At 39.5% G+C, this 19,432-nt stretch overlaps 1 protein-coding gene across 2 annotated transcripts in view; it reads right to left on the reverse strand.

Annotated features, from left to right (window-relative positions):
• lcor (ligand dependent nuclear receptor corepressor) overlaps window positions 1-19,432 on the reverse strand; it is a 108,051-nt gene that overhangs the window by 24,471 nt on the left and 64,148 nt on the right. For both annotated transcript variants that reach the window (XM_057843121.1, XM_057843122.1), the window contains 3 exons: window positions 19,078-19,143; window positions 10,790-10,869; window positions 879-1,014 (listed from right to left, as the gene is read on the reverse strand). In XM_057843121.1, the coding sequence (XP_057699104.1) occupies window positions 879-1,014; window positions 10,790-10,869; window positions 19,078-19,143 (282 nt within the window). The remainder of the gene's footprint in view (window positions 1-878; window positions 1,015-10,789; window positions 10,870-19,077; window positions 19,144-19,432) is intronic.

The following is a 19,432-nucleotide window of genomic DNA, read 5'->3' on the forward strand; positions in this document are numbered from 1 at the left end:
ATGTCATCATTATCATTTTAAAAATTTAAGTGACGGGTAAAAATAGACTATGACCGGATTTTTATGACCCTGTCAGTCAAAATGACAGACAACGAAAATGTCTAGCGCAACCTCTGATCCTGTCCAATGACAATGGAGGAAATGACGATCGGCCCGTCATGATATTTACGTCATCAACCTTCGCGCCGTGACCCGGGAATTAAACGGCTGCTTTCACACATGCCGCGTCCCGGGTAAGTCCCAGACATTACTCTAGGACGTAAACAGGTTAAATCCTGGGAGTTCAGCGTATGTCTGAAAGGGGCTTAATTGTCCACTGGAACACAACCCCCACACAGACATTGGACGGTCCACTCGGGAGGTCCAGTTTATGCTCATCGCACAAGGCCCTGTTCACATTTGCTCCGCCACTGTATACATTATATACAATACATTAAAAATATTGATGTTTCCGTTAAAGCATTTTTTAATGCCATTCTTCTATTTTGAATATTTTACCAAACAGGTCAAGGTTAAAATGTGTAAAGAATGTGTTTTAGTTAACTTGTGAGCTCTTCAAACATACTGTATTTAGATTATTAGGCCATGTACAAAAGTGAAAATCTAAATTTGGAGCAACTGAAAGGTATTAAAAAGTCAAATATTAATCATCCTCATACCAGAGCAGAAATGATTATATCCTCTGTATGTACTGTACGTGTGTGTGTGTGTTCTTTTTCGGGGGTGTACCCTCCTCAAATTGGTTAATTTCCCAGTGGAAGGAAGGAAATTCCCTGACTTAACCTGCCAGAAAGAACCTTTAGAAAAGCACTCATCCTCATATTTATGACTTTGAAGGGAAATGAGAGTGTGTGTGTGGTGTGTGTGTTACCATGTACCTTTTCTGTGAAACACAGCATTGAGGAAGTCTTGCGCTTGTCTCTCTAGTCGGCTGAGGCGAGTCTGTTCCCGTTTCGCGTCCTCTCCCTCCGATAGCAGCTGGACGTCAGCGACCGTGTCGTCGGCACTGTGATCCTGTGGGAAGATAGTTCAGAATATTAGGAACACACCACTTAACACGTGCGAAATGCGAATCACAGATTTCTTGGCATTGCTTATCGGTCCAGATTTTCGAGCTGTGGCTTATTTGATGCTATACCTCGTGAGTAAAAATTTCAAATCATCATGACTTATTTTTCACACATTATGAAGAATGCATCTGAGTAGTGTTTGATTACCTGTCTGTATGTATTACTACAGATGTTGTGTCGAAATATTCGTTTGTAAAAATTGATTTTTTTTTTTTTTTTTTTTAAGTATTTCTTAGTGTTTTAACGATCAAAGAAGTCATTCCAAGTACATCAAGGTATATGGGAACTGCTATAGAGGAATAATATACAATATACTTCATCGTTATTCTTCATTTCGACAAATTTTTGGGCAGTTTAGGGTTAAATTCCAGAGTTTGACGCCCACCTCACTCATGTGGAGTAGGAGAGAGCGCACATTTAACTGAACTGAGTGCATGAACTAACCAAGATTTTCTAGCAGAATATTCGGTTATATTTAGCATTGACTAAGCTTTCCGAAGATACCTTGATCATTACAAATGGTGAGGAAAAAAAGTAAGTTAGAGCTCTTTACCTTGCACCATTGGATAAATGGGTCACAAAGTCAGGTCCAGAGAATTAATGAATTTCTATTACTGTATTTTTCGGACTATAAGTCGCACTTTGTTTTTTTTACATAGTTTTTTTACATAGACTTATACTCAGGAGTGACTTATGTGTGAAATTATTAACACATTATGATATCATTTCACATGTTATTTTGGTGTTTTGGAGTGACACTGATGGTTTGGTAAACTTATTAGCATGTTCTTTATGCTATGGTTATCTGAATAACTCTTAATAGCTATGGCTACGATCGCGTTCTGCATTTGGCAATGTGTGTTCAATTGTATTATTGACTTTTTAAAATTGAAATGCAATGCTTTTCGTTTGTGGCGCTTTCACGCCCAAGTGGGGGCGCACTCGCACTTGTTTACGCAAAGAAGAGCGCTCACACGCCAGAAGAAGACTGACAGCTACGCAGCGTCTCTGAGCGAGTCGGCGAGAGAGAGAGAAACTCGGCTGCGAACCTGCGTTCATTGATTATGCTTGTAAAATATCTCTAGAGGCAGCGCCTATGTGTATCATCTTTTCTGTTGTTGTAGTGTGTTTTCCACCCACGATCGGACACTTAGAGCCAGTTGTGTGGTTGTTTGAACGATGTGCTAATGCTAGCGAAGGCATGCTAACCATTTGTGTCATTGCTGTAATAACACCTAATTATCATTTATTTACGTTGATGCGAACCTGTTTGGTATCGAGGACGAAATGCATTCAGCAAATTATACGGATGTCCAGCATCTTCATTTGGGAGTTTAGCTCGCTGTATAGCCAGGCTCGAGCCATAGCGCCCTTGTGAGGACAGTATATTCGCATTTCGTTGTTCATGCATCATGTATTACATTTTAAGATATTATTATTTGTTTTTAAATGTTTGAATAATCTTGCGCCGCCATATCTGTCAGAACTGCCTCAGCCTTACAGTCCAACCAGAACCCTCAGATCAGCTGACCACCTGCTACTAGAAGTCCCAAGATCAAGGCTGAAGCTTAGGGGTGACCGTGCATTTGCAGTGATGGCACCCAGGCTGTCGAATCAATTACCACTTACTATTAGACAGGCCCCTTCACTTACGGATTTTAAATCACGCCTTAAAACATTTTATTTTTCTTCAGCTTTTAATGTGCAATGACTGTTTGTTTATTTTATTTATATGTGTTTGTTTTATCTTTGAAAGTTAACTAATTTTGCTGTTTTATGGTATGTAAAGCACTTTGGGCTCCTTGGCGGATTTTTTAAAAATGTGCTATACAAATAAAGTTGATTGACTGATTGATTGATGTAACATCACACTGTACACTTATTCAGCATGTTGTTCTCTATTGTATTTTTATATTAAATTCCCTTTCAAGATGACATATCTGTTCTATGTGTTAGATTTTATCTAGTAAATTTCCCCCCAAAATGTGACTTATACTCCGGTGCGACTTATATATGTTTTTTCCCTCTTCGTTGGGCATTCTATGGCTGGTGCGACGTATACTCAGGTGCAACTGATAGTGCGAAAAATACGGTACACTCGTTGCCCAAAACTACCCCTACTTTCCCGACCTTTAAACGACCATCTTTGTTACTGCTTGACATAGAATTGTGATTTAAACGACCATCTTTGTTACAGCTTTCCATAGAATAATGATCATTTTATCATTGGAATCATGCTTTCATTCATATTCAAATTATTTTATTATGTTTTGTTTGCATCTCAAAAACCTAATTTTTTGGTCACTTACCTATACCTTTATAATGTAGATTCAATAATGAATGTTTTATCACATACTATTTTTATTGATGAATTTGACTTTATGCACAGTGAGTTGTGTCTACTATGAAAGTCCCTTTAATAAGTAAATACTAGTATATTCATTTTGACTATATTTAGTTATTGAAACAGCAAAAACTGTCAGCATACATGTGTGTGCTTGTATTTTAATGCGTAAGATAAAGTGCAGATATAAATTAACTGCCTCGCTCTTGATGTTTGTCTTTGGCATTCAATCAATGAATCTCGCCACAAAACAAAACACAAAAAGATGGTATTGAACACGGGAATACAATGGTGGCGTTTTATTTATCTATCTCACCGCATTGCCGTCAGGCTTTTTCTTCTTTTATTTTTAGATCGATTTCCATCTCAATTTTAATGCTCCACGCGAATGCTGTTTGGTTTAAAAAAAATAAAAAAATATATTAAAAAAAAAGAAGAGGGAAGAGCTACCGCTTCTTAGCAGGACAGATGGAATGGGACAATAGGGATGTCGGGGGGTTGTTTTGAGGATATTTTTAGGAGGCAGATGGCTGACCTGGGAGGTCAGAGCAGGGTCAAGTCAGAGAACAAGAGACACTCGACGAGATATTCTTACTTTCTTTGTACCCATGTGAAGCACCTCCCCCTCCCACAACAGAAACCTAATAGCACATTTAGCCCCGGCAAAAGCTAAAGTAATGTACTGTACTATTATAATTTGATCATTGAAGAACTGGCTTGAACTAAAAGAGTAAGAACATATTTGTGCAATTATGTGAACACTAACAAACATCTGAAAACAGCAAACAGACGAGTGATGAGCAATCTCATTGGCAGGGCTTTTTGCACTAGTGGTAGCAGGGCCATTCCCAGCAGCAGTGAGCGTTCGTGGCCTTTTTGCGCAGAAGGGCAAAATGAGAATTTTGCTGTACAACTATTTCAGAGCAGCAAACTCTGAGCAGACCAAATAGCATAGGTGCTGCCATAGATATATGTATCTTGCTGTTTTGGCAGATGTATAAACACAAGTCACAGCAAAGGAAAATAAATGCGCTTTTTAAACTCAAAAAATGGCGCATACATCTCTCTCTATTAAGTTAAACAATGTCTCGATTTGGTTGGAAGTGTAGTTCACGTACGACATTAAAGTATCCATGTTTTCGCCCAACCAAGCAAAGTCCTTTTCACGGCTGCTATAATCTCCTGTTCCTCTTCAAAATGAGAAAAGTCATGGCTTTTTTGAGCAAAAACGAAATATAAACGTATTCGTGGTTCACTTCCTTATGGGGCCTTCTTCTTTTTGCCCTACTGAGTTGCAGTATCCGCTGGACCTATTCACACTAGGCTGCCGCTTGTGTAAAATGTACTTTAAAGTGCATGTGACACGAAAAAGCATGTTTATTTCATAATACATGTGGTATTTAATGCTCCTGAATGATATGGACCGCATGGATGTGTGTGGAAGCGATCGCTATATTTATTTAGTTTTTTTAATCCCGTGCCATGAAAATGAGTGACTTCCGGCTTCGGTCTTGCATTGAGGAGGAGGGCGCTGTGACGTCTACAGGTGAAGGCGTCCTCTTCACTAAACAGCCGTACTGTTGTGTATGAGGACTAAGGATTCAGCTGATTTTGCGGATTAATACGTTTATTTTCCGCATCACGCCAGCCAAACGGCTGCAGAAAAATCTTGCTTTATGAGGGAAAGGCGTGTGCGCCTTTTTGGAGTTTCAAAAGGTTTCCATTCACCGTGGATATTGGCCAAAACAAGCCCTACTACTGTGGGACCATTGGATTTACGAGGAAGTGAGTAAACATCTTGTTTTGTATTATGTCAAATATGAATACAGCGATTACAAAGTAAACACTACAAACTTTCTTTAAATAAAGGACTACTTACGTTTGATCATTGATAGGCATGTAAAAAGCTCTCCTCGTGCACATTAGCTGCACGTTAGCTGCAGAACAACTGCAGCCGCCCTCCTCCGGGGAAGGAACTGTAAATTGCTCTCCGCCGGGCGGTTTGCCAATCCGCGAAGACAATCGACAACCCAGTCGTCATGTCAAATAATCCGGGCTAGTTATGTGTGATTTTCCGCTTCGAAGACTTTGAAACATCACTTGGTTCGGGTTAGCATGTCGGCTAGCTGTCACGCCTCTGGGTTTGCTTACATTCTCCGAAGCCGGGGAAGGGAAATGACATATGTCCGATTTAGGTGTCATAAAATATCGTTCGGGAGGTGCGACAGTAAAGGTGAAGTCGACAGTTTTGACCATTATGGAGTAATTTTGCCATGTCGTCCTGAATAAGTGCATTTTTATTATTTCATATTCCATTTAGCACAAGACTGTTATTTGTCATGACCATGCCATTTATTTAGCAATTGGGGAAAATACTTGGATAAAAAGAATATCCTGTAAAAATATTGAAGTAAAGAGACAGAAACAATGACATTTTGCAGCTCTCTTCGTCGCGTTTTCCTCGTTGTGAATAGTTCCCCCTCGACGGGCTGACTGGTCCTTCTCAAGCCATTTATTTAGCTATTGGGGAAAAATACTTGGATAAAAAGAATATCCTGTAAAAATATTGGAGTAGAGAGACTGAAACAATGACATTTTGTGGCTCTCTTCGTCGCGTTTTCCTCGTTCTGAATAATTCCCCCTCAATGGGCTGAATAGTAAAACCGATGAACCCAGGCACCCGCTGACGTCATCCACCTATTGGTGACGCTAGAGCCCTATAATGGTAGGTGTGGCTAACCGGCAGATTAAAAGACTAATTTCTCTTCATCTACGCTTTGCTAAATTGTTGTATATAGTCGAATCGTCTCAAAATATGATTCTAATTCACATAATAATGCTATTTAAGATTTTTTTTTCTTCTGTCGTATGCTCTTTTTAAGGCTTAATGTTTAGCAATAGATGTGTGTGGACCCGAAATCAATGTTGTAGGCCTACATAGTTGTAAAGATTTGTTGGTTTTTCATCAATCGCTATCAAAGAATCGATGTAGAGCAAAACTAACTTGGTAGTAGTTTTTGTGAACATAAAAAACAAGTCAAATTTACTATTTTAAGCATGCGGCTGTAGCTCAAAGCTAACATGCGATCACATTTGATGTCTGACAACATGTGGAATGTCCAGTTATTGTTCACACTCACCTACCATGAACAAGTGTGATAACCGCAGCAATTTAAGACCGTTGCTTTGCGCCTGCCTTCAATATTAATTACTATTAACACATCTGTTTATTTTTTTCCCCAGTAGCTAACATTTGTCAGCTGGTAAAAGCAGCAGTCACATTTGCTCAAATCTAACGTTTTAGCATATTTGACGTATGAAAGTAGCAATTCATCATTGCTTCTATTTTTTAAGTAATTGTTTTGATTTTTTTTTACACCTTTCACAGTAGCCTTCAGTTCTAATTTGTGTGGTGACATGCCAGGCAAAACTGAATTTGATCGATTGGAAGAGGCGCAGTGTATATAAAAATCTAGAAGAAGAGGCAGAAAAGGCCTCCAAATAAAGTCTACTAGTTTGTCATTTAAACAGAACTGAGAGAAAATACACCTATGATAAGTGTTGTTGCTCCATGATTTTTTTTACCTACAAATAAAGCAGGGGGGTTCTCAACTTCAACGCATTTCAGGCCATTCCCAAACCCTACGCAACACATTACCGTAATTTTCGGACTATAAGCCACATCTGACTATAGACCCTACCCACCGACGTCACAAAATCACGTGCTCGCTGTATGGTTCCGCCCACTTGTCCGTCATTTTGTGTCTGTATTATCAATGGTCTCAATTGATCGAGCAATTTATAATGCGTTTCATGGAAGACCCGGTGCTTTCGGATGCCGTAAACTCACTTGATGCGTTGCATAAAAGGCGTTATGTGGAAAAGCTTCAGTTTATCCATTCGCCAGATCCATATTTGATGCCTAAATCGATGTTTTTCGACCCGCTGTCTCCGCCGTATTTGCCTGACATCTGCTAGCTACCCTGAACTGTACAACTATCTTGTCCACACAAAATCAGCCTATTCTCACGAAAGTTTGAAAAACTTTAAGAGCTTGGAGGCTTATAAATACTTCGTTGCTGGTTGGGTGAAACAGGTCCTCGTCCACGAAAATTCGTCAGGAATCTATCTTGTGCTTGGAAAGGTGAGTTACGAAATTTTCAATTCAAAATCTTTTGTTCTTGCTAACATCCACTGTCAAGTCTAATGTATTTCATGTCATTTGTCAATGGAGTTAGGGCTTTTAATGTTTATATGGTTTAGCGATAGCACTCTCACTACATACATACGTGTATGTTGTCGGCGATTAGCCTAGCAATGATCTTAATTGTGGTTGTCAGCCCAAAACCCTCTAAATATATATTAAATGCATCTTACCAGATATAAAATGACTACTACATAATCTGTGGTAATCGTTTGGAGCCCAGTTTTCTCGTCGAATTGCAGCAGCCATCTCGCTCTCTCCTCTCCGGGTCTCTCGGAATCCGGTAGAACTTCAAGTCTCTCCGTCTTCTCCGTCTATCTTCGCTGTTATTGCAACCGACCGCCACACACGCCTTCACCATTTTGCTTATTAATGTTAACGAGCAGAAAAACACGTCGTAAATAGGAGGAATGTACGTAGCCGTAACAGGGAAACATGATGTGTTGACGGACAATTGGGCGGCACCAGTCAGGAGGAAGGAGTTGTGACGTCACGTGGGTAGGGTCTATAGGCCGCACCCAGCAAAATTTGACACGAAATTGGCATTTGTTCATAGATAAACTGCACAGGACTATAAACCGCAGCTGTCCTCACTGTATTATGGGATATTTACACCAAAAGATATTAACTAGTAACACTTTATTTTACAGTGGCGTCATAATACTGTCATTACATAATCATAATCATGTCATGACACTGTCAGGAGCATGATGGCATGATCCAGCAAATTATCTCACTTTTGAATGGATGTTAAAACTCCGGACTGAACATGAATCATGCTAGTGACAAAATTTGCAGGATGACACTTAACTCATTCACTCCCAGCTATTTTCACCGGTGCAACCCCCTTCGCTCCTGGCCGACTGGATTTTGACTGATTTTGCAAGGCCTACAGAAAATTCTGTTCTATTGCTATATAAACATGGAACCCATGCAAAGAAAGAATCTTCTTTCAGCAGGAAAAAAAAGGTAGATCATATCTTTTTCCATTCTTTCGAAATCAGCATTAGAAAATAGCTTAGTTTGAGCAATTTTCCAATTTCTGATGAAAAAACAGAGAAATTGAGCTTTTTGTGAAAACATACATTTCAAACATAACTTTGACTTTAACAAAGCTATTTTTTGCTTATGTGACATCCCAAACATCTGAATAATGTTTTCGTTCTACAAAATAACAAACAACAAGAAAAATAAAGCTTTTGATCGCAAAGTAACAATTTATTTACACATAATTAAACTACTGAACTGTTGAACTATTTGCGCAAATAACAACGGGGAAGCCTCAGTAATCTGATGAGTCCGGATCAAGATCGGTCTCACTTTTTTCATCTTCTTCATCATCTTCATCGTTGGTTTCAACCTCGGGCTAAGGAGTGACGCAACGTGAGCTCCGCAGAACGCGTGTGGAACCTGACGCTGTTGTGGACGTCACCGTCTGTCTCATCAAGATAGATTTTTTTGAATCCTTCTTTGACGATGTTTTCGTATTCTTTTCAAAACACTCCTGCAGTGCCATTTGCCTTTTTTTCCGATCGTTCTCCACATTTTTCTCAAATTCTCACGCGTCTTCACAAGATCCCTCCAACTTCCGTTTCAATCAATCAAATTTATTTATATAGCCCTTTAAAAAACCTGAAAGGCCCTCAAAGTGCTTTACAACAAAACGTTTGTTTCCTGACTATTTTTCTTCACTTCCTTTCTTAGCCTGAGATGAGTTCTTACCAAATGCGCTACTGACCACCAGTGGCCAGTTTTATTGTTTTAAAATGGGTTTTGAGCTTTGTGCATTGTATCTTAGATACATCGGTACCTATAGATGCGTTTTATAAAAAAAATAAATAAATAAAAAAAGACGCATAAATAGGTTTTTGGGACACTGAAGCAAATAAAAATAGAACGCATTTCTACGTTTTTGGGAGCAAATGAGTTAACTAGTAGCACTTTATTTTACTGTGGCATCATAAGACTGTCATTAGATAATTATAATCATGACATGACACTGTCAGGAGCATGATGGCATTATCCAGCAAATTATCTCTCTTTTGAATGGATGTAAAAGATCCGGACTGAACATAAATCAAGGTAGTGACAAAATTTGCTGGATGACACTTAATGACATCTGTCATAAGCATTCATTAATGCCCATGACAATGTCATATCATAATTATGACGGTCTTATGACAATCTTATAACGCTGCTGTCAAATAAAGTGTTACCCATGAACTCAAATATATCAAGAAATAAGCCACTATGGACCATGAGCCGCATGATTCAAAATGAGGGAAAAAAGCAGCGGTTTATAGTGCGAAAATTATGGTACATTTCTCATGCCCATGCCATTTACATTTGCCCATATTGATCTAAAACAATGTGCACTATCACTACAATGTGGTCCGCCACATAGATATTACATAAATCCAGCCATATGTCTAAAGACTGAGTCTGCAGTTTAAGTAACAGGCGGCCATCTTGTGTCGGAGGAATACTCTCGCTTGCTCTATTGTAGTGGATGTACATAAGGTGAGTGTTTTCCTCCACTAAAATACTGTTAATTCGCTGAATTCTTGACGAATTTACGAGTCGCTTGTTATATAACAAACTGTATTACATAGTTGCATTGAGTTCATTTTGCACACTTATAGACGAAGGCGGAAGTGTTCGCTGAAACATGTCATGTAATTAAATCACCTACTACTATAAAAATTTGACTGAACTGTATTACAGATGCTATGATTGTTTCTGGATTTTGAGAAAATGTTATATATATTCTTAAATTTTCAATAAATTTATTGCATTTCTGATTTTGTGATACATGAAGTCGTTTGAAAATCAGTTTGAAATGGAGCAATCTGTAGTTAGTCTTGACAGTTCAGACAGCCAGTCACGTTATGAAAAAATGTGGCCCAGATCGGATTTGAACCACATACGAAAGTGACTCAGGTCGGATTTGAAATGGTCCACTTCTATATGACTTGTCCCGTTCAGACTGTCAAGTTAATACCTGACTCGAGTCGGAAAAACACGAAAAAAATCGGATTCGTGCATTAAGACCTGTAGTATGAACCTAGCCTATGTTAGCGTAGCACTAGCATACTTTATTTATTATATGGTTTGGTTGAACAAAGCAAAAAAAAAAATCTTTTGGATGTGGATTAGGTAGCTCAGGCTTACCTTAACTTTCTCCCGTCGCAGGCAGCAAAAAAGACAGTTGTCATCAAACGACCAGTCGGCCACTTCCTCCGGCTCGCAATCTGTAAAACATAGGCACTTAATTGTGACAGGGTAACAGTTGACATGCACTTGAGAGTAAATGATGTCAGGTAATGAGATGACCGTGTGGACTTCAGTGTGGACCCAGTTTTTGTTTTGCATAATTGTGAAAGGACCTGAAGCGACAATCTTATATGATATTGTGTAAAACCAAAAAAAAAAAACAAAAGGAAGGCTGAAATGCACACAAAGGATACGCTTGCTGTGACATGCTATGCCTTAACATAAATCAATGGATTCCTTACTAAATAGCTAATAGGTTCATTTTTATTCAAGCTGCAACTAATGATATCCTATAAAAACTGGTACATCCCTGCCCTTCACCCAAAACCCAGCCAAGCGAGATTTTAAGAAATCAATGTCAGATTTTTTGTGCTGATAGCGCTGGGTGTCAAATAAAACTGATGAAGATGCAAATGTCTTGACCAATCAGATGAGCAGACAGACCCCTTCCCCCACCTACTCGCGCACTGCTCCCTACCATATGAGAAAAGAGGTCAACGTGGCATTCAGGATTCATGTGACCTCCCCCACCAACTTAGGGCATTTCAAAAAATGTACTTCTGACTCCTTTGTGACACATATGTGGAAAAACACATACATAAGCATCATTATACAATGTATGTGCTTATACTGTATATAATGGTCCTTCTAAAAAAAAAATTGCATATTGTAATAAAGTTCATTATTTTCTGTAATGTACTGATAAACATTAGACTTTCATATATTTTAGATTCATTGCACACAACTGAAGCAGTTCGAGCCTTTTATTGTTGTAATATTGATGATTTTGGCAAAAAAGTCAAGAAAATTCAAAAATCCCTATCTAAAAAAATTAGCATATCATGACAAGGTACTCTAAAGAAGCTACTAACCTAACCATCTGAATCAACGAACTAACTAAAAACCCCTGCGGAAGATACCTGAGGCTTTTAAAAACTCCCAGCCTGGTTCATTACTCAAAACCGCAATCATGGGCAAGACTGCCGACCTGACTGCTGTCCAGAAGAACTGTCCAGGCAACTGGACAAACTAAGCACCTGCGTCCGAGATATAAATACCTGGATGAGCACTAACTATCTTCTACTTAATCCTGAAAAGACAGAAGTCCTTATAATAGGCCCGAAAAGTGTGAGAGACTCTTTAGCTGCCCAGATAGTCACTCTGGACAATGTAAGTGTAGCCTCCAGCACCACAGTTAAAAACCTAGTTTTATTCGAACCTGACTTATCGTTTAAAGCTCACATTAAACAAACCTGCAGAACGGCCTTCTTTCACCTGCGCAACATAGCCAAAATGAGAAATATTTTATCTAAAAGCGATGCAGAAAAATTAATTCACGCATTCGTTACATCGAGATTGGATTACTGTAACTCCCTACTTGCAGCTTGTCCTGAAAGTTCTCTAAAAGGTCTTCAGCTTGTCCAAAACGCAACAGCAAGACTTTTAACAGGAACCAATAGAAGAGAACACATCACCCCTGTCCTCCAGGCCCTTCACTGGCTTCCAGTCGAGTTTAGAATTAAATTTAAAATCCTCCTTCTTACATTTAAGACCATTAATGGTTTAGGGCGATCTTATCTCACCGATGCTCTGGTTCCATACTGCCCCAACAGAACACTCCGCTCTCAGAATGCAGGTCTACTGGTAGTTCCCAGGGTTTCTAAAAGTACTGTCGGAGCTAGAGCCTTGAGCCACCAAGCCCGTTTTATGGAATCAGCTTCCAGCTAGTATTAAAGAAGCCGAGACAGTCTGCACATTTAAGATTAGATTGAGAACATTCCTATTCAACAAAGCTTATGGTCAGGCTAGTTGAAGTAGGAGTAGACTCAAAGTTTAGTCTAAGCTGCACTAGAAGCTATAAAGCTGGGGGAAGTACAGCCACTGAGTTCTATCTCCTTTTTCTCACTCTACCTACCACTTATCTTACTTTATTTCTATTTTCCAATGTTAATATCTAGTTGTCTAGTCTCTTCATCACTAGTCACCCGGTGTCCCCTTTCCCCCTCCCCACTGGGGAGGAGCTATTTTTCAGCTGCAGCCTCCTGACTTTCCGGACCCCACGCTGGATGGACGTCCTCATTGCTACCCCCGTCTCATCTGGCTAGATGGACCGCTTCTTGTTCCTTTACTCCACTGCATCTTTACAGACTGTAACTTCGCCTGCTAATTCCTATTAGCGGTCCTGGGGCTTCCTGTCTATCCGTCCTGGGAGTGGATCTCTCCTGACTGTGGTACTCCCCGAGGCTTCTCATTTTTCTCCCGAAGACTCTGTGGAGTTTTTGGAGTTTTTCCTTGCCGACATGGAGGGTCTAAGGATGGGGGAAACCCAGGACTTGAATTTATTCATTCATCTTTGTTGCTTCATTTGCTGTTTCTGATTGTGTATCATATTGCCTCTGCAAAGCCCTTTGAGACAATGTTGTTGTGATCTAGGGCTATACAAATAAAATTGAACTGAAGTGAATTGACAGAAGGCCATCATTGACACCCTCAAGCAAGAGGCTAAGACACAGAAAGAAATTTCTGAGCGAAAGGCTGTTCCCAGAGTGCTGTATCAAGGCACCTCAGTGGGAAGTCTGTGGGAAGGAAAAAGTGTGGCAGGAAACGCTGCACAATCAGAGGAGGGGACCGCACCCTGAGAAAGATTGTGGTGAAGGGCCGATTCCAGACCTTAGGGGACCTGGAGAAACAGTGGACTGAGTCTGGATTAGAAACATCCAGTGCCACCCTGCACAGGCGTGTGCTGGAAATGGCAGAAGCGCCTGAACTGGGCTCCAGAGAAGCAGCACTGGACTGTTGCTCAGTGGTCCAAAGTACTTTTTTCAGATGAAAGCAAATTTTGCATGTCATTCAGAAATCAAGGTGCCAGAGTTTGGAGGAAGACTGGGGTGAAGGAAATGCCAAATGCCTGAGGTCCATTGTCAAGTACCCACAGTCAGTGATGGTCTGGGGTGCCATGTCAGCTGCTGGTGTTGGTCTACTGTGTTTTATCAAGGGCAGGGTCAATGCAGTTAGCGATCAGGAGATTTTGGAACACTTCATGCTTCCATCTGCTGAAAAGCTTTATGGAGATGAAGATATAATTTTTCAGCACGACCTGGCACCTGCTCACAGTGCCAAAACCACTGGTAAATGGTTTACTGACCATGGCATTACTGTGCTCAATTGGCCTGCCAACTCTCCTGACCTGAGCCCCATAGAGAATCTATGGGATATTGTGAAGAGGAAGTTGAGAGACACCGGACCCAACACTGTGAATGAGCTTAAGGCCGCCATCGAAGCAGCCTGGGCCTCCATAACGCCTCAGCATTGCCAAAGGCTGATTGCCTCCATGCCACGCCGCATTGAAGCAGTCATTTCTGCAAAAGGATTCCCGACCAAGTATTGAGTGCATAGCTGATATCATTAATTGAAAGTTGACTTTTTTTGTATTAAAAACACGTTTTTGTATTGGTCGGATGAATTATGCTAATGTTTTGAGATAGGGACTTTTGGTTTTTCTTGACTTTTTTGCCAAAATCATCAATATTAAAACAATAAACGGCTGTGACTACTTCAGTTGTGTGTAATGAATCTAAAATATATAAAAGTCTAATGTTTATCACATTACAGAAAATAATGACCTTTATCACAATATGCTAATTTTTTTAGGAGGACTAGTACAAGATATCATACCTTTATTGAATACATGTTTATAATTGTATTTGAGAAAGGTTTACGATATTATACTCAATTCTTTTATATTTTTACCTGTCTGAAATAGCTAAACAAGCAAAACATGAATTTGTCATTTCAATTTTTTAATGATGGTTAATAAAATGATGAGATGAAAATATTAGTGCTGCACGAATTAATTGATTAACTCGAGTATTCGATTAGAAAAAAAGATTCGAATTAAATTTTGCTGCTTCGAGTATTCGTTTAATTAAAGTGCCGTTGTAACGGTTTGTTTTGAAAGTGTTTGAATTTAGTTTTATTGATTTGGGTGGATACACGGCCCTCTAGTCTACCTCATTTCACATGGCTGAATCCACCTGCTCCCTGTTAAGATCAACATAAGCTAGGTTTATGTTTCAGCTAATGTTTTTTTCCAATGCATTTGTAATTTAGTTTATAGGTAGATTTAGCCTGTGCGTGAACCATTTGCTAAGAGTATTGTAAAAAAAAAAATATATATAGCATTTTAGCTAGCGGACTTTTGTTCTGTAAGTTAGCCAACTGTTCTTTTGTTGTACATAGATCCTCATACTTATTTCTTTTTTAAATACCGTTTGAGGCTCAGCTATTTAAATTTTTTATGTTCCTTATCCGATTAATCGATTATTCGAACTGAATAGTTCATCGATGAATCGACTACTAAAATAATTGATAGCTCCAGATAATATTCAACTAAATAAAAAATGAATCCATTAAACAAAAGTAGAGATCGAACCGACATGACCGACTGTCTATTTGCATAGGTTGGCAGATCAATGGCTCCTAGGGTGCCTTGTGTGTAAAACCGAAAACATATTTTCGGAGTGAGATTTTAGTCTGGTGCGGCAACATTGCTCTGTGCAGCGGCCATAAAATACACTTGCCCTGACCATGGCCCTTACGGTCCATCGGTAGAAAACCTAACTAAACTCTAGATAGTGATACTGGCCCAGGCCTAGTTAGTTGGGTTCCTTGCACATCTTATATTCCTTGGGGTTCATTTCAGGTGTTTGCAATAAGAAAAGTAGAGCACACTCAGGCTAATTTTAAGCAAACTTGTCCAAAACAAGAAGCCCATTTGTCCTCTGATCATTTCTATTATTTGCCATTGAAATGGTTAGCCATGAGTTTTCTTTGTACAGACTACCATTATTGGTTTGTTTAGGAGGTAGCCAAACTCCTTGTAGGTGTTCTTGTCCTTCTCCCTTTTTAATGTGTTTATCGGCATGCTCTTTCCATAATGAGGTGCACAGTTTGTCCTTGGATTGTTAGCCTTCTACCTTTGTATTTGTGTTTACGCTAAGAAAAATCACGGCATACTTGTCCAGAAAAAAGATGCATTATTGTCATTCAAACATTGTGAATTAATGCAGAGAAAAAGTTTTTACTTATTTTTTAAATGCTTAGCCATGAGGTTTCTTTGCATACACTACCATAATTGTGTGTGTTTCCTGTCTTTTGTCGTTATTTTAGCAGGCATGAAAATGGGTCAGGGGTTAAAAAGGTGAGAAGGGTGTGGAGGAAATATGTTCCAGTACACTGTACACCCCAACAAAATATTGAGCTCTGTCGACCCACACTGTGTTTCAGCAGGGCCGTGCAGAGACCGGTGGAGGGGCGGGTGCTCGTAGATCAAAAGGGGCACATGAACAAGTATTTAATACACCTTAAAACAACATAACTTCAATTTTAACCAGCTTTAGATAATAATTGGCTGCGACTGTGACATACTTTAATTGGGAGGGGGCAACAGTGAATAGAAATCAAAACTGTCATCAACACTTTCTGGCTGTGACTCAGTCAGTCTGCCTCTTTTTTCTTCTTTTTCTGCTACGAGGCATGTCTATGTAATGAAATATAAAAATTTAAGAAAAAAAAAAAAACTGACTCCCCGGTGGCTTTTAGTTTTAAAGCTTTCTTAATTTCTTTCTCTCTCAATAACGATGGAGGTAGATTTGTGTTTTTATTATTCAATCAAAAAACAAAGTTACTTCTATCAAAAACAAAGTTGCTTCAATAATAATACAGTATATACTTTTAATCCCAAAAAAGTCACTTCAATAAAAAAAAATTGTTTTTGATTGCAAAAATAAATTTGAGACAAAAAAGCATTTGAAAACTATTTTTCTTGATTGAAACAAATTTTTCCTTTGAAGTAATGTTGTTTTGTGTTTGGGCCACATTTTGGCTAGGACATTTGTGTCTTTATTATTCAATCAAATAAGTTGCTTCAAACAAAAAAATATATATAAAAAGAAAAACTTTGCACATGTGTCAATCACCGTTTAACAAAGCCTGAGAGGGTTTGAGTAGACTCACTATGAAGCATTTAATAAAGCCAAGCATTTTCTTACTACTTTATTCTTGTTTAAAAATAATTTGGTGGGGCAGTAACATGTTTAAAACTTATCATAATTCTTACATTTTGAAGTGCTTGAAAACCATTTATGAATGATACTTTGGTGAAAAAAGTGAAAAAACATGTCATATATATGTATCTTTTTTCCAATGTAAAATCTGAATAAATACATTGAGCACGCACAAAAAAATGGGGGGTCGCTACTTCGCGGTTTTCACTTATTGCGACGGGTTCTGGTCCCCATTAACTGCGAAAAACGAGGGATCCCTGTATTTCTGAAAAGCTTTAAGAAGCAAGAGTCATTCCCACCACTCGTCGGGCCGGTGTTGTGCCGACACCGGCCGTCAGCTCAAGTCCCAGCCGAAAATAACGCGTCTCGGGCGAACGATGGAAGCGATGCGAGGCGCCCCCCCTCCATCCGAGAGCATGCTGCTTAATTTGACTCAACAGTGTGTTTCTTCATTTATATTACCGCTAAATACACAAGCTTGGCGCCAATTTAACGGGAGCTATGTTTTCACGGGAGATTTGGCTAGCTCTGGCAGTGTTCAACGCAAGCTGCAAAGAATGGCAGTAACTTTACTATATCGCAAAATATGAAAACAATTGAAACCATTACTCACCAAATTCAACCTGCTGGCAAATACAGGCAAGTGTGTATGCTGCGCTCTGGTCTGCTTCAGTGTGGATAAGGCCTGCTTTTTGTTTTCGCAGCCTTTCAATGCAACCAAAGGCTCTCCAAGCACTCCATTTACACGTAGAGTGCGCGCGATTGGAATAATGGAACGCTGTTTGGGCCGATGATTGGTTCTCGTCTGCGAATCATCTCGAAGGATTTTCTGACTGTCCAAGTGTCACTTTTATAAAGAACCGATTTCTTAAGTGCTCAGTTTACGTACTAAGTTAATCACATGATGATAATAATAATTAAATAAAACCTCCCGACCCCCCCCCTCCCAAAAATAATTTCTCCTCGGATCTACGCAATTCACGTAGCTCGCCCTTTTTGACTTCAAAACGGCGAATTTCGCCGAAAGGTGAGAGATTTTCATGCCTGTTTTAGGCAAGCATGTTTACATCGAGAAACGTAGTTGGACACTCATCCATAATGAGACACACATTGATGGTAATCTGTTAATAAATAACAAGGATATAATGGGCTGCTAAAACATTAAACGAGGCAAATTCGACATGCATTCGTTTTAGGATGAAGAAAAACTAGGATTGGAGTGCATCGCGCTGCAGTCACATTATAGCTACAGTACGTCATCAGTTTCTGCACTCTGAAAGTGGAAAAATACCTGCTGCATTTATCGTGAGCCGGTAATGTTCTGGACATTTTACTCGGATGCGAGGCGAAAATGTTCCGGCAAATATCTGTGTCAGCTGAGCCGGCAAATTACATTTACAATTGGACTCTAAAGCCCCTTTCAGATATACGCTGAACTCCGGTTAAATCCCATGATTTAAACGGGTATGAAACGGAGATGACATGGACATTAACTGTGTCACGTCCAAGTATAATGTCCGGTACTTACATGTACAGTGGGGAGAACAAGTATTTGATACACTGCCAATGGGATTGGCAGTGTATCAAATACTTGTTCTCCCCACTATATGTGTGAAAGCAGCAGTTTAATTCCCGGTTCACAGTGTGAAGGCTGATGACATAAATATCATGGCGGGCTGATCGTCATTTCCTCTTTCTTCGCAGTAAGATAAAAAGCGGTAAACAAACATCGCAATTATCAACATGGCAAACTGGAAAGACAACAAAATTAAATTGGAAACATAACGAAATTAAAATGCTACTGGATCTTAGAGCCGAGGAAGTGACAGTCCATCGTCCATCTTTGGAAATGTGCGGTTTATTTTGTTGGTGATGCTGACCAAAAATGACGAAATTTCCGGGTCATAAAAGCCTGCCCTCCACGCACAGAGAGTGCAGAGTCGCCAACATGGGACAAGTCTGAAGGTGTCTAACCCAGGTAATTCCCGGAAATCTCCCAATTTCTGAAAGCCATGACACGGGTAAATCCCACGTCACCTCACACAGGAATTTAGCGGGATATAAGTCTGAAACGGGCTTTAGTCTTAGAACATGTCAGGTAAATATATATGTGCTTGTTACCTTGAAACAGGGTGCTATCTTTGACTACTCCCGGCCCAAACAAGCCTTCCAGGATGCTTTCAAATCCTGCAAAGAAGAGAAGCCACATTAGCGCCCACACAACCATCATGTGATCACTATTAAAAACGCTTTCACTTTGTTGTGTGTATGTATATGCACATTACACGTATATGCCTGCATGTGTCAGAAATCGTGCAGTTCATGCAAACTAACTTAAATGATAATAAAACACAGGACTGCATCATTGTGTCAACGCAGTCTGACAAACACACACACTTAGTCGCAACAGTTACTCCATGCAAGCTGCACTGACATTAGCCAGCAAGATCTACTCAAATAAAGACATGTCTGGAGC

Source organism: Corythoichthys intestinalis, chromosome 8 (genome assembly GCF_030265065.1).
Source record: "Corythoichthys intestinalis isolate RoL2023-P3 chromosome 8, ASM3026506v1, whole genome shotgun sequence".
Taxonomy (NCBI): Eukaryota; Metazoa; Chordata; class Actinopteri; order Syngnathiformes; family Syngnathidae; genus Corythoichthys; species Corythoichthys intestinalis.